This window comes from Lepidochelys kempii, chromosome 1 (assembly GCF_965140265.1).
Source record: "Lepidochelys kempii isolate rLepKem1 chromosome 1, rLepKem1.hap2, whole genome shotgun sequence".
NCBI classification, from domain to species: Eukaryota; Metazoa; Chordata; order Testudines; family Cheloniidae; genus Lepidochelys; species Lepidochelys kempii.
Window position 1 is genome coordinate 81,797,738 of NC_133256.1, and position 15,578 is coordinate 81,813,315.

The window sequence follows — 15,578 nt, forward strand, 5'->3', positions numbered from 1 at the left end:
CAGTGATTTGACAGTCAAATCACTAAACTCAAAACACTAGTCTGTATACACTATTCATAAAGCCAATAACATGACCTTTAGTACTAAATCTTTCTCTTAGGCTAGAGTAGTTAAACACAGAAATCCTCGTTACGCATGGAAGTCAAGAGGAAGGAGAAGAACATCCTGATAGGAAAATAAGCTCATTAGCCAATTTCTAAACTATACTCTAGTCTCAACTTCATTTTCATGCTGTTAAGGCCCCTGATGAATGACAAAGTTCCTGAATGAGGACTACCACAAACAATAGAATAGGTGGTAATAACTTGATGTGACAATGTAAGAGGAATTTATTTATGCACAGGTTCTTGGCCTGGAGATCACGATCACCCTCCATTTTCATTATGGCTGGATGGGAAAATTGTTTCAAAATATCTTCTGTTCTAACGTGCAGTCGTCATAGTATGGAAAAAGTTGAGAACTACTGCTTTATGGTGAGATTTTTTTTTTTTTAAAGGCATGAAGGGCAGATATGGCCTTGATTAAGACTCAATGGTAGTTGGGTATCTGTCCTTTTGTGTCTTTGCCCATGTCTACACTACCACTTATGTTGGCAAAATTTGTTGCTCGGGTGGGCAGGGGGTGTTTGGAAAAAAAACACCCCCCCTGAGCAACATAAGTTTCGTCGGCATAAGTGGTAGTGTGCACAGTGCTATATCAGCAGGAGAGCTTCTCCTGCTGGCATAGCTATCGCCGCTCATTGCAGGGTGGCTTATTATGTTGACAGGAGAGCTCGTCAGCATAGAATGGCTACATGAGAGATCTTACAGCGGTGCAGCTGCATTGATACAGCTGTGCTGCTGTAAGATCTCTAGTGTAGACATAGCCTGTGAAAATCTCCCACTTAAAATATTAACATGGGCACCAAGTATTCGTGAGAGACAGTCCCTATTATTTTTCAACTCTGTCCCTCTATAGAGTCTTTAGACCAGTGCATAATACTAGAATTAAAAGGGAAGTCCCTATTTTTCTCCACTAATGTCCCAATATCTAACTTTCCAATTTGGTAGTTACGAATTTAGCTTTCCATAATTCAAGTTTAATGATTAAGGTCAGCAAGTGGCTGTAATTAAAAACAATGATTTTATGCAACTGGGCCTACACCATAAAAATTAATCATATTTGCCCAGGTCAGTCCAACATGTTTTCTCCACAACTGATATTAGAAATGGTTCTCGGTTGACATGGTCAAGGTGAATGCATGCGGGTATGTGCAAGAGAAATCTTTTCTCTACAAGAGGGAAAAGGCTTAATTTTCCATTGTTTCACACTTTGTGTAGTCATTTACCCCTGTGGGAAAAGGTGTTTGAATGTGGTAGGTAGCATCTGTGAATGGAAAATTCTGTTAGGATGGTGTTGTACAGGTGTGAATGACTACACAAGATCCAGGAGCCCATCTGCATGAGATATAGGGGTGTGAAAAAATGGTGAGTGCTGAGCACCCACTGTCAGCCCCCCTATTAGCTTTCCCTGACCCCCTCCCAATGCCTCCCACCTGCACGATCAGCTGTTTTGTGGCATGCAGGAGGCTCTAGGGCGGAGGAGCGAGGATGCAGCCGTGCTTGGGAGAGGGGGCGGAACTGGGAGTGAAGAGGCTGGGCGGGGGTGGGAAGAGGGGTGGGGTCTTGGGGGGAGGGGAGTGAGGGGCAGGACCTGGGGCAGAGCTGTGGCTCAAGTACTCCTCAGCACTTTAGAAAGTCAGCACCCGTGAAAAGTAGGGTTGCCACCTCTGAGGTTCCAAAAAATAGGACATCCATGCTGCTCCTGAGCCCATAAAACTGGACAGCTGGCAGTATGTACTGAGTACCTTTACAGATTTTACAGGACATCTCTTCCCCCTCCTCCCGAAAGCCTTGGAAAAGGTAGCAACCCTAGTTAAGAAGGGGGTGCCACATGGGTGTGACTGTTATGAAAAGGACTGGGGATGGCTGGGCTATAGGATGAGTCTCGGCATGCCATGCCGCATGACTCACAGTGCAGCACACGTATTTGCAACCTTGCCAACTCTAGCCATGACCGTCACAATAACTGGTGTCTTTCTTAAAGCCCCAGCACCCGTACGTGAACATCTCAGCTTTCATTTTTCTAAAAAAGGTATGCCCTCATGATTGCAGGAAATAAAAATTCAAGCAATCCCAGTATAAACCAAAGGCTCAGAAACCACAAAGCAAGTGTGTGTGTGACAGAGGGCTGGGTTTGTGTGTATATAGGCCACTGATGTATGTGAATAGGGTGACCAGATGTCCTGATTTTATAGGGACAGTCCCATTTTGGGAGCTTTTTCTTATATAGGCTCCTATTACCCCCTGCTGTCCTGATTTTTCACACTTGCTGTCTGGTCACCCTGTATGTGAAGGGTACAGATGTGTACATGTAGGGAGCTGGGCTGAGAAGCACAGTAAGGAGCTGGTCTGTGTGCCTGTGACACAGGTGTGTGTGTAAAGGGCTGGGCTGTGAGGGGCACTGATGTATGCATCTGTGTGGAGGGGGCTGGCCTCTGCAAGGGGCAGAGGGCTGTGTGTGCTTGAACAGGCGTGTGTAGGGAGCTGGCCTAAGGCCCAGCATTGTGTGTGTGACAGGGGGGAACAGGGGTGTGTAGGGGACGGGGAGGGACACAGGGTGGGTGTGAGGGGCAGAGGTGTGTTGCTTTCAGAGTAGGTGGTGTGTAACACAGGAGGCCGGGGCCGACGTGCGTCCTTCCCCGCCCCCCTTTATTGTGTGCGTCACGGAGGGGGGTGGCGGCGCTCTCACCGCCGTGCTCCTCCGCAGGGAAGTGGCTGTCGCGCCCCGCCCCCGGAAGGCGGGTGGGGCGGTGGTGACGGAGCGAGGGGGCCGGCTCCGCTTGAGAGGCAGCCGCAGCCGGAGGGGGAAGGCAGGGCCCGGCCGCAGGGAACCAGGGCGGTAGCCGCGAGGCGAGAGCGGGCGAGGAGGAGCCGGGTTGGGCCGCGCCGCCGCTCTGTCCCCGCGGGCGGCCGGGATGGATCACCACCAGCCCGCCAGCCGCTACCAAGTGGTGAGTGAGCGGCCCGGCTCCTTCCGCCGCGGCCCAGGCGGCTCTGCGGGGCCGGCGCGGGGGGCGGGGGGAGCTCGCAGCGGCCACTTCCCCGGCTGCGGGGCCTGTGGCCGGAGCCGGGGAACTCGGCCCCTGCCCGAGCCTCTCTCTGCCCCGGGTGTGGAGGGACGTGGAGCTCCCGCCCCATGCTGGGAGCCGGCCGGGCGGGGTGGGGGAGCCGGCCCCGTAGGGGTGCCTGTCGCGGCGGAGCCGGCCTGGGTCAGTGTCGTTGATGTGCTGTCTGGCGGCCGGGGCGCTGCCGCGGGACGCGGCGAGGGGCGCCGGGGAGCCCGGCTTGTTGGGGGCGCTGTATGGGGCTCCGGGGGTGGGTAATCCGCAGCTTCCGCGAGGGTGGGGCCGCTCGGAGACCTCAGCGGAGCGGCTCCGCAGCGCTTAACCTTGATCCCCTCTCGTGCCCCGGCGGCCGAGTGCTTGGCACGTAGGTCGTCCTCGCCCAACGGAGCTGGGCCACCCTCCCCCTGGCTCCTGAACGGCCTCGATTTTGGAGACTTGGGAGGGTGGCTCCAGTGCTTCTGAAAGTTAAACTGCAGGCCGATGTCTCCAACCGTTGCTCGACAAAAGTTTATCCAAAGGGGGAGTGAATGTCAGATTAGTGATTTATTTTTACATCTGCCTGGCGTTGAAAACATGGAAGGGGAATGAAGAGGGATGGGGGAATTTCAACAGAGGCCTTGCATTTTGATCAACCTCGTTTATGAAAAGGAGAGAGGGTTGCTGGTAGAGCATTCTTCATATGGGCCTTTTCCTTTTGAAATGCCCCATTGCTCCAGGGTCTGAAATAGGCTTAATCTTCTCAGCATACTGTAATCTGAACAGAATTGGCAGAGGGCGGAAGTTGTTGAAAGTGTAATTCGTGTGGTAGGAGTTTGAAGTTGTACTATTCATTTGATAGATCTGCGTATGAATAAGGTGCCCCGATTTTTGGATGAGTCTCCTTTTGGGTGGAGTTTCTATGAGAGAAATTGAACTATGTCTTGTTTATTTCCAATAGCTCACGGCATAAATTATCTGAAAATGACTACATGAAGGTTAAGTAAATGAATTTTGTAATTATAGCAATATTTGCTATTAACTTCATTAAACTTTTTTACATTAAAAGAGTGTGCACTGAACTTGGATTAGGTCACAGTGAGAATAGCATGCTTAATTTGTAGTATATACTAACGAGATTATTTTGATAGTGCTATTGTAGTGTCCTAGGAAGAACCATGACTGTTTCAGTCATATTTTATCCTGTTCATCAGCACGCAGACCTGACACTATCAACTGGATTCTCATACAATTGTGTATATACTGTAATGGCTCCAAAGGGTGGAAGAACCAAAACTGTTTTAGATTCACTGTACAATATTCGCACCTTGCCATGAAAGCACATTATCTTATTTTTAAGATGGTAATAGGCTTTTCTAATACTTGGTTTTGTGAGCCTCCCACTCCTATTGGTAAGCTCATTAAATCCAACCAGTACCATAACTGCCTTTGTGTGTATTTTTTTTTTCCTGGTATGTGAATAGTAAACATGGATTTCTTTTCTTTTCTCCCTCTCTAACTCTGAGCTGTTTTCTCCCCCACCTTTCCTCTTGCTGTGACTCCAGGATACCTTTTCTGATAAATACATTGGGATGATGAATTAATTCTGCTACTATTGTTGATTGAATAATTAATACTTATGTGGCTTTCGAGGACGTAGATCATCAACTCCCTGTAAAAAGTTTTTCAAAAAGATCATTTTTGTTCAGTCTAATGAACATTACGTTAAATTTTTAAGTCAACACACACTGTTCTGTGTAAGAACTTTGACTCCAACCATTTCCTTGCTTTATTTCTTTGACAGAAGAATTGATTGAAGATTCAAAATATTAAAAGAACAAAACTTTCTCCACCGTTTTTGGATAAAAATACAAATATATTTAAAAATGTTAAAAAATGCAGCTTTTTAATGGTTGTATTTGCAAATGTATCGGGAGGGTGAGATTTGCAAACCAAGTCCCATAAGTAGATCAGAGTGTTATGTAACTTTCTCTCCTATGTTTGGGAGTAGCAGTCGTGTTAGTCTGTATCCGCAAAAAGAACAGGGGTACTTGTGACATCTTAGAGACTACACATTTATTAGACCATAAGCTTTCGTGGACTACAGCTCACTTCGTTGGATGCATAGAATGGAAAATATAGTAAGAAGATAGGTGTGGGTGTAATTATATATAATATACACACACATATACAGATAAGTTGCCAGACAAACTGTGAGAGGCTAGTTAGTTAAGATGAGCTATTATCAGCAGGAGAAAGAAACTTTTGTAGTGATAATCAAGATGGCCCATTTAGACAGTTCACAAGAAGGTGTGAGGATACTTAACTTAGGGAAATAGATTCAATATGTGTAATGACCCAGCCACTCCAAGTCTCTATTCAGATCCCCAACCTGAAGCAAATACTCTCCAGCAACCACAGAACAAAAACACTAACCCAGGAACCTGTCCTTGCAACAAAGCCCGATGCCAACTCTGTCCACATATTTATTCAAGTGACACCATCATAGGACCTAATCACATTAGCCACGCCATCAGGGGCTCGTTCACCCGCACATCTACCAATGTGATATATGCCGTCATGTGCCAGCAATGCCCCTCTGCCATGTACATTGGCCAAACCAGACAGACTAAGCAAAAGAATAAATGGACACAAATCTGACATCAGGAATCATAACATTCTAAAACCGGTCGGAGAACACTACAACCTCTCTGGCCACTCAGTAAAAGATTTAAGGGTGGCAATTTTGCAACAGAAAAGCTTCAAAAACAGACTCCAAGGAGAAACTGCTGAGCTTGAATTAATATGCAAACTAGATACCATTAACTTGGGTTTGAATAGAGACTGTGAGTGGCTGGGTCATTACACATATTGAATCTATTTCTATAAGTTAAGTATCCTCACACCTTCTTGTCAACTGTCTAAATGGGCCATCTTGATAATCGCTACAAAAGTGTTTTTTCTCCTGCTGATAATAGCTCATCTTAACTAACTAGCCTCTCACAGTTTGTATGGAAACTTCCAATTTATCTGTGTGTGTGTGTGTGTGTGTTCTTACTATATGTTCCATTCTATGCATCCGATGAAGTGGGCTGTAGCCCACAAAAGCTTATGCTCTAATAAGTTTGTAAGTCTCTAAGGTGCCACAAAAAGAAAAGGAGTATTTGTGGCACCTTAGAGACTAACCAATTTATTTGAGCATAAGCTTACGTGAGCTACAGCTCACTTCATCGGATGCAAACTGTGGAAAATACAGAAGATGTTTTTATACACACAGACCATGAAAAAGTGTTTCTCTCCCCGCACCCCACTCTCCTGCTGATAATAGCTTATCTAAAGTGATCACTCTTCTTACAATGTGTATGATAATCAAGGTGGGCCATTTCCAGCACAAATCCAGGGTTTAATAAGAATGTCTGAGGAACAGTGGGGGGGAAAGGAATAAGCAAGGGGAAATAGGTTACTTTTTATAATGAATCAACCATTCCCAGTCTCTATTCAAACCTAAGTTAATTGTATCCAATTTGCAAATTAATTCCAATTCAGCAGTCTCTCGTTGGAGTCTGTTTTCAAAGGTTTTTTTTTTTTTTTTTGAAGGGTAGTTACTTTAAGATCAGAAATCGAGTGACCAGAGAGATTGAAGTGTTCTCCAACTGGTTTATGAATGTTATAATTCTTGACATCTGATTTGTGTCCATTTATTCTTTTACGTAGAGACTGTCCAGTTTGCCCAATGTACATGGCAGAGGGGCATTTCTGGCACATGATGGCATATATCACATTGGTAGATGTGCAGGTGAACGAGCCTCTGATAGTGTGGCTGATGTTTTTAGGCCCTGTGATGGTGTCGCCTGAATGATATGTGGGCACAGTTGGCAACGGGCTTTGTTGCAAGGATAGGTTCCTGGGTTAGTGGTTCTGTTGTGTGGTGTGTGGTTGCTGGTGAGTATTCGCTTCAGGTTGCGGGGCTGTCCGTAGGCAAGGACTGGCCTGTGTCCCAGGATTTGAGAGAGTGATGGGTCATCCTTCAGGATAGGTTGTAGATCCTTGATAATGCGTTGGAGGGGTTTTAGTTGGGGGCTAAAGGTGACGGCTAGTGGCGTTCTGTTATTTTCTTTGTTAGGCCTGTCCTGTAGTAGGTGACTTCTGGGAAGTCTTCTGGTTCTATCAATCTGTTTCTTCACTTCTGCAGGTGGGTATTGTAGTTGTAAGAATGCTTGATAGAAATCTTGTAGGTGTTTGTCTCTGTCTGAGGAGTTGGAGCAAATGCGGTTGTATCGCAGAGCTTGGCTGTAGACAATGGATCGTGTGATGTGGTCAGGCTGAAAGCTGGAGGCATGTAGGTAGGAATAGCGGTCAGTAGGTTTCCGGTATAGGGTGGTGTTTATATGGCCATCGTTTATTAGCACTGTAGTGTTCAGGAAGTGGATCTCTTGTGTGGACTGGTCCAGGCTGAGGTTGATGGTGGGATGGAAATTGTTGAAATCATGGTGGAATTCCTCAAGGGCTTCTTTTCCATGGGTCCAGATGATGAAGATGTCATCAATATAGTGCAAGTAGAGTAGGGGTGTTGGGGACGAGAGCTGAGGAAGCGTTGTTCTAAGTCAGCCATAAAAATGTTGGCATACTGTGGGGCCATGCGGGTACCCATAGCAGTGCCGCTGATCTGAAGGTATACATTGTCCCCAAATGTAAAATAGTTATGGGTAAGGACAAAGTCACAAAGTTCAGCCACCAGGTTAGCCGTGACATTATCGGGGATAGTGTTCTTGACGGCTTGTAGTCCATCTTTGTGTGGAATGTTGGTGTAGAGGGCTTCTACATCCATAGTGGCCAGGATGGTGTTATCAGGAAGATCACCGATGGATTGTAGTTTCCTCAGGAAGTCAGTGGTGTCTCGAAGGTAGTTGGGAGTGCTGGTAGCGCAGGGCCTGAGGAGGGAATCTACATACCAACAGGAGAGTGGGTTTTTGGTGGGGGGGGAAGAAAACCTGGATTTGTGCTGGAAATGGCCCACTTTGATTATCATACACATTGTAAGGAGAGTGATCACTTTAGATAAGCTATTACCAGCAGGAGAGTGGGGTGGGGGGAGAGAACCATTTTTTCATGGTCTGTGTGTATAAGAACATCTTCTGTATTTTCCACAGTATGCATCCGATGAAGTGAGCTGTAGCTCACAAAAGCTTATGCTCAAATAAATTGGTTAGTCTCTAAGGTGCCACAAGTACTCCTTTTCTTTTTGCGAATACAGACTAACACGGCTGCTACTCTGAAACCTAGTGGAATTGTAACAGCAGAGAGACATTTCTTCAGTTTTCCCCCAACTTCTCATTTGTATGATCGTTTCCTTCTTTAATTTGGATACTATTATCCAGGTGTCTCATTGTTTGAAGTTTTTTTATTCAAGTATGTCTGCAGAAAAATGTTTTTTGTTTTTGTTTTTATTTTTTTAATGACATTTTGGTCCCTATTGCAGAAGAACAGTAGAAATAGAGTAGTTAACTGCAAATATATAGAAACTAGAGCTGTCAAGCAGTTAAAAAAATTAATTGCACGATTTAAAAAATTAATGGCATGATTAAACCATAATAGAATATCATTTAAATATTTCTGGATGTTTTCTACATTTTTTAAATATATTGATTTCAGTTACAACACAGAATACGAAATGTACAGGGCTCACTTTTTATATTTTTGATTGCAAGTATTTGCACTGTAAAAAATCTAAAGAAATAGTATTTTTTCAATTCACATAATACAAGTATTGTAGTGCAATCTCTTTATCATGAAAGTTGAACTTACAAATGTAGAATTATATAAAAAAAACCGCCTTCAAAAATAAAACAATGTGAAACATTAGACTCTGCAAGTCCACTCAGTGGGACATAAGTGCTTAAGTCTCTTGAGGAATCTTTAAAAATTTTACCCATAGTACTTGACTAAGTAAGGTCTTTGATTATCTTTGGGCAAGCAATGTTTTTTCACTACTGAAGAGTTGCCATCAGATCCAGAACAAGGTTATTGTGGGACCCAAGGCAAAGTAACGTGGTTCATTCTGTCTTCCTCTTCAGCTATAAGTAAATTGACCATGTTCATGTACAGTTACACCCCCCTACCTGCCCATGAGCACCCCTTAGTTATTATGAGGTTCAGTGGTCCCTGATGAGCATGCCTTCCCACTTGCAACACAGAGTGGGAAGCCAGGAGATTTAACCAAAGCAGAACCCTCTATTAGGAAAGTTCCATTTAGCTTATAAAACCTGTTGCAATCTGCCATCTCGGAGTCACATAAAACCATGTGTGGGAATTAGGGATGATGCTCTGCCTGCTAGGTCATGTGTGTGGGATGTCAGGCTCTAAGTACGGGATGCTATGCAGGGTGTAGGCTACTGATGATGGCTGTGTTTTACCCTAGTGGTAGACACATTCATTACTCTCTACATTTTCTAAATAACTTACCTATATTGATGAAAGTCATTGAATAAATGTAAGATCACTGTTCTGCAAGGTACATGCATCTGAACCTCTTAATGTTACAGTAGAGAGAGGTGTGATTTAGAAAACCTAACACCGTCCATAGTGCATTAAAAGATTAAAAAATGTCATTCTTTCGCTTTGCATGCAGTTGATATCGATCTAAACAAACTTTTTTTCCAACTTCTTCACATGCTAAATTTTCTCGGTCATCTTTTCCATTCCGTGAAATTGTGCATCTTTCTGTATCATTACAGTATGTTAAGTGCTTGTAGGGTTTTTGGTTTCTAAAACATGCTTCCAGTGCAAACTCTGGCTATATTTGCAACTAATTAAAATACCACATGTTAGAAATAATAAAATACATCAACGTTAGTTCAGCTTCTTCAGTTGTCAGCGTGCAGACACTGAAATGAAAGTGAACCTACTCAAGAAACTCGGGAGAAGGCTTAGTCAAGTCTCCTCTTCTTTGCCTCCCTCACCCCAGCACCTCATGGCACTGAGCCTAAAATTTGAGTGCCAGAGAAAGATATTGGCTTTCCATTTTTATTGCTTTATTTTAGAGAGACAGACAGACACACTGAGGTTGTTTTTACATTAGCAATTTTGATCCTGTCAGTCTTGGAGACCCTTCTGATGGCTGGTATAACTGAATAGATCAAACTAATTATATAATGATATTCCACTGGTTTTTTTTTTCCATTGACGCAGTTGTGATACAGTAGATACAAGGTGTTGCTGCAAACAAGCCAGAGCAACCACTGCTTACAAGCAACATTTCTCCTGGAAAGCTTTTCCCTACTGTTTCTTTGTGAGTTCTTGACATCCCCTCTCCTCCCTAGGAGCAACAGCCACTTAAGAGCAACATAATGAAAGGACACTGATATGTTGCTACTCTTGAGTGTCTGCTGTACCGTAAATTGAAGATAGTGGTTTGCTTTTAAACGCGTGTTTAAAAACAATGAAACATTGTCACATCCCAGTGACAACCTTTACTGTCTTCATTGTAATGCCTAAGATAGTCAGTCATACTGACATTTTTAATGAGTGTAAATCCACTGTCCATTGAAGGTGAAATTTTCTTCAGTGCAGTGGACTTGTGCAAGACTGTTGTCCCCCTTAAGTTTCATGTTGTATAGCACTGAAGAACTAATGCAGTGAGATGAGTTGTACCCTCAAAGAACAGGCCTCTTTCATACTAGCTCAGTCTGGAATTTAGTACTGTACTAAAAACTGAAATACCTAGAGTACCTTTTTAAAAATGAGAAAATTAGTTGGTGTAACCATGAATGGACAATACTTTCAGCTGCAAGTAAAAGCGTCTTTTTTGTTTAATGGCCTGAGTAGGTACATTTTTTGTTTTGAGAAACTTTAATCAGTTTTTTACCCCACAATTGAAAAAGACCCTCTCATTAGTGCATGGAGGAAGATAGCTATCAAATTTCCTCTTGATATAACCTCAGATGGGGCAGAGGGTGCTGTTTTAAATCTTTTTTAAAATATAAACAGCAGATTCTGTTTGACCTGCTGTTTAACTTTTGGATAATTTCATCTGTAAGCTAAAATTTAAAGTACGTTTTTATATGCATGGTAAACTTATTAGTTTATATTCTTGACGTAATGCATGTCTTAGCTTGACCATGTACACCTGACAGATCAGGCAAATGGAGTGGTACACTTCTACTTTGACTAATCCAGTAAATTGAGCAATATAAACCAAGAAGCAAAATAATTCTGAGTTCCTCCACTGTTCTGGGTTTCTCACCTTCATGTTCCCCAAAATTTTTATTATGAAATGCAAGTGCTCATTGACCTCCAGTTCCTTTTTGAATCACCAGTCTGTTCAATAACGAGCCAATGTATGCCTTGGGTCATTGTGAAAGATAAGGTCCACTACTTTCTAATGATTGCATTATACCTTATTTTTGGTGGTATCGTAGTGCCTAGAAGTCCCAGTCATAGACCGGGATCCCTTGTGCTGGATGTACAAATGCAGAACAAAAAGACAGTTCCTGTCCCAAAGAGCTTACAATCTAATATGTCACAATCAGGTATGAATGCACCTAAAAGAATAACACCAGCGATAATTGTGAAAGGCTTGAATTCTTCTTCTTCCAAATTATTTTCTGGTGATTAAGTATTCTTAATACTGACTGGCAAACCCGTTGGCTAAAAATGATAAAGTGTAACATTGTGACATACCATATATTTTCTCAATTATTAGTATCTTTTCAAAGGTGATGGTTCTATGCAGGATGGATTTGATTTAAATCACTAGTCAGGAAGACTTAATTTAATCATAGATTTCTACATAAAAGTGCATTCTTGTTGGTTGGTATAACCTTAACGCACATTCTTCACAACTCAGAGATGTAGGTTTCGTTTTCAGAAGGTACACACTATGCATTTTTAAAGTGATTTATTTTGAAAACTTTTCAGATTAGTTTTACAGCTATATCAGAAAATGAATGATTAGTTATTTCATTTACCAAAGGTAATTGACACAGTTCACCTTCCAATTACTTCATAAATATCTATCTCCAATTCAACAGGTTAATCATTAATATTTGGAGGATTTTCTTGTCATGTTGTATTAGGAGAACATCACCAGACAGACATTTAAATTGTTCTATTTAATTGAAACAACAATGTTATGTATTCTGGATTTTTTTCTTCAACAGCAAATATATAATTTAACAAAACAAGCATTTGAATTTAGTTAAACATTCAAGTTTTTTAACAAAAACCTGATTTTAAAATTAACTAAAATAGTTAATTGAAATATTAAAAAAAAAAAATTAAATAGACTATGTCAGCCAGGTCAACATGAGAAACTTAAAATATTGGGTTCTGTAGCTAACTCAGTTGTCTTCACCTTCATTTTCCTGTTTGTTCTGGAAAAGAAAAACAAGCTTTCCTGCTTTTTCGGTTCCCAAATGATTTCTCCATTTGGAATGAATTAGTCCAAAGAAAGAAAATATTCTTTCTACACCAGCAGAAGAAGCTACTGCTGTTAAAAGTGAGATTATCTCTTCAACAGTCTCTGAATCCAAGTTCCGAAGTGACTTCCACCAGTTCACTGGTGTGACTTTCCCAATTCCATGATGAGATATCTTTGAGCTTTAATGATCTTATTTCAGAGTAACAGCCGTGTTAGTCTGTATTCGCAAAAAGAAAAGGAGTACTTGTGGCACCTTAGAGACTTGGCACCTTAGAGACTAACCAATTTATTTGAGCATGAGCTTTCGTGAGCTACAGCTCACTTCATCCGATGAAGTTTGCAATCTTCAGTGCTTGAAACAAATTTCATTTCTTTTATCATCTTATAAGTAAGATGGTTAATTAAGGTACTCTAACATTTTTATTATTGGCTCATTTTATTATCCTTTTATTTTTAACTCCTTTAATAGAAATTTACATTAGAAGTATTCATGGATTGTGTGTCAAAGCAAAGAATCTTATATACAGAGCATGAATGACACCTCCAGTTAAGGTTGCACAAGCTTTTCCATTTTAATGGATGACTTTTAGCTGCTTAAACTTTGTCACTATTCTACCCTTGGGGCTAAAATTTAGCAGATATGTTCTTATTCCTGGGGGGGGTGTGGTCTTTTATTTATGCAAAATCAGATGTTTTTGATGATGAAAAATTATTTTCCCAGTTTAAAAAATCAACAATATTTTTATACCAGCTTTAGGTGATAGATTTGAAATTTGGCGAGGAGACAGTTCTTAGGTTGTGGCAGAATCTTTTGAATAATCTAAGACCTCACCACAACCTGCACTTAGTGTGAAGCAGTCTTTTCTCTGTCTGCTGTGGATCAGCTCGCTGAAACCACCAGCCTCTGGCAGCACAAAGTTCTACTTTTCAGGCTCACTCTTTCTGTACTGGTAGCGATAGGCACGCACCAACCCCCGCGTTGTCGCAGTATTCTATACAGTGTCCAGTCCCTTGTCCCCTGAACACTCACAGAATTACCAGGCCTGCTATTCTCAAAGTAACAATATACACCAGCTTGTAAGATTCTCCCCATGACCAGCACTTTGCTTACCACAACAGCACTTAGGTATATTTGTAGGGAAAACAAGAATAAGTTTTGTTATCAGAGAGAGTCAAACAATAGTAAGTAAGAATATTGAAAATAAATGATTATATATAAAAATAAAATCATAACTTGATTTCTAGAGACTAAATTTAACACCTTTTGACACGAGAATAACTTAATATCACACAGTTCTCTTCCTTGTTTTCAACCAAGCCTGGTTCAGATCCCTTTTTCATGAAGCAAAAGTACTACCCCCCCGCCCAGCCCGTCCCGCCAAGTGAAGGGTTCCAGCATGTTGTCTTGCCTCCAGAAACTCAAGCAAACTTTTGGAGTGCACCCACCAGATAGGATTTTCTCTCCATGCTATTTTTTTCCCTTCCTTTTTGATTCTTTTGAAGTCTCCACAATTCTTCTTTTGCATTCAGTTCAGGTTTGTAATGCGAGACCTGTTGTGAATGAGTCAATATTCAGTTTGCATGTACATTTCTTGTCTGATAGAACCTGTTTGGCACCTTTGGTGACTAATACCTTGAAACAGACTTTAAGATCATATTTTCAGTGTATATATAGATAATTCCTTACATAGTATCTGTACATACATTTCACAATAATATGAATAACCAGTGACACACTGGATTTCATTTGAGACTTCACATGACATTGTTTGGTGAACCTGAATGTACAAACCAAAATCAGAAGATTGCTGTAACCCCTTTGCCAGTTGGCAATAAGGTTCTTGGGACATGTGTGCATGTGCAGAGCCCACCATAGGAAGTTCATGGGCAGACCTGTGCATTTCTCTGTGCTGAGTGAAAGAGGCACCACTAGTATTGAGACTTGCATTTATGCCTTACATAAAGAGAGAGCATTGAGAGAACAAATCTAGGGAAAATGATTCTGCTCAGCTGCTTTCCCCACTAAAATGGCATGGAGGTAAGAAACTGCAATTGCAGCAGTATAAGGAAAGGTGTTCTCCTGGCTCAGAGCTTAGATCATGAGTTACAAAGGTAACTAGGTTTAATAAGGCCTGAATGCTCACAGCCCATATTTAGCAAGGCCTCACACCTCTAAAACAAATATTATCTGATCTACACTTTGCAGATGAATAACTGAGGATAGAGGTGGCCCAAGGTTAAAGGAAGTTTTTGTGAGAATTGAGATTAGACCTGGGGTTTCTGATGTGGTAGTTCCAAGTCTGCTCCATTATGCCCCCATATAGCAAACAAAAAAAAGATTGCATCTCTATGCATGGCCTTGATATCTGAAAGATGTGGCGGCTACTTTGTGCTCTCTGTTGTAAGGCACTTAAATCCTCAATTGAAAAAACACAATGTAAATTCAAACTGACATTAACTCTGTATTTTCCAGATTTGGTGGGGGGGAAACCAGGGACTGAGGATAAGAATTTAAAAAAATAAAGGTCTAAAGTTAGGCCCTTAAGTGAGATTTTTAGAAATGCCTAAGTCGTTTAGGTGTGCAAGTTCCAATGATTTTCTGACAAGATAATTAGGAGTTTCACAACCTACCCCTAAATCTGTACTGATCTTAAACAAGAAGTAAGACTGAGTGGACTTATAGGCTCGCAAGTTTTAGGTTGTTTTGTTTTTGAATACCATTATTTTTTTGTACATAATTGTACATTCGTAAGTTCAACTTTCATGATAGAGATTGCATTACATTACTTGTATTAAGTGAACTGAAAAATACTATTGTTTTTTACAGTGCAAGTATTTGTAATAAAAAATATAAAGAGCACTGTACACTTTGTATTCTGTTGTAATTGAAATCATTCCAAAATATATGTAGAAAACATTCCAAAATATATAAATAAATGGTATTCTGTTGTTGTTTAACAGCGTGCTTAAGTGCAATTAATTTTTTTAATCGCTTGACAGCCCTAGTTTTGACAGTTT

At 41.6% G+C, this 15,578-nt stretch overlaps 1 protein-coding gene across 5 annotated transcripts in view; it reads left to right on the top strand.

Moving 5' to 3' along the window:
- Nucleotides 1-2,803: 2,803 nt before the first annotated feature.
- Nucleotides 2,804-15,578, top strand: part of NDFIP2 (Nedd4 family interacting protein 2) — a 65,956-nt gene continuing 53,181 nt past the window's right edge. For 2 of the 5 annotated variants that reach the window (XR_012159337.1, XM_073347439.1), the window contains exon 1: nt 2,804-3,052. Coding sequence is in view for 4 of the 5 variants with exons in the window: in XM_073347439.1 (XP_073203540.1) it covers nt 3,017-3,052 (36 nt within the window). In the remaining variant the exon portion in view is untranslated. The remainder of the gene's footprint in view (nt 3,053-15,578) is intronic. The other 3 variants (XM_073347428.1, XM_073347451.1, XM_073347460.1) reach the window with 3 other exon arrangements.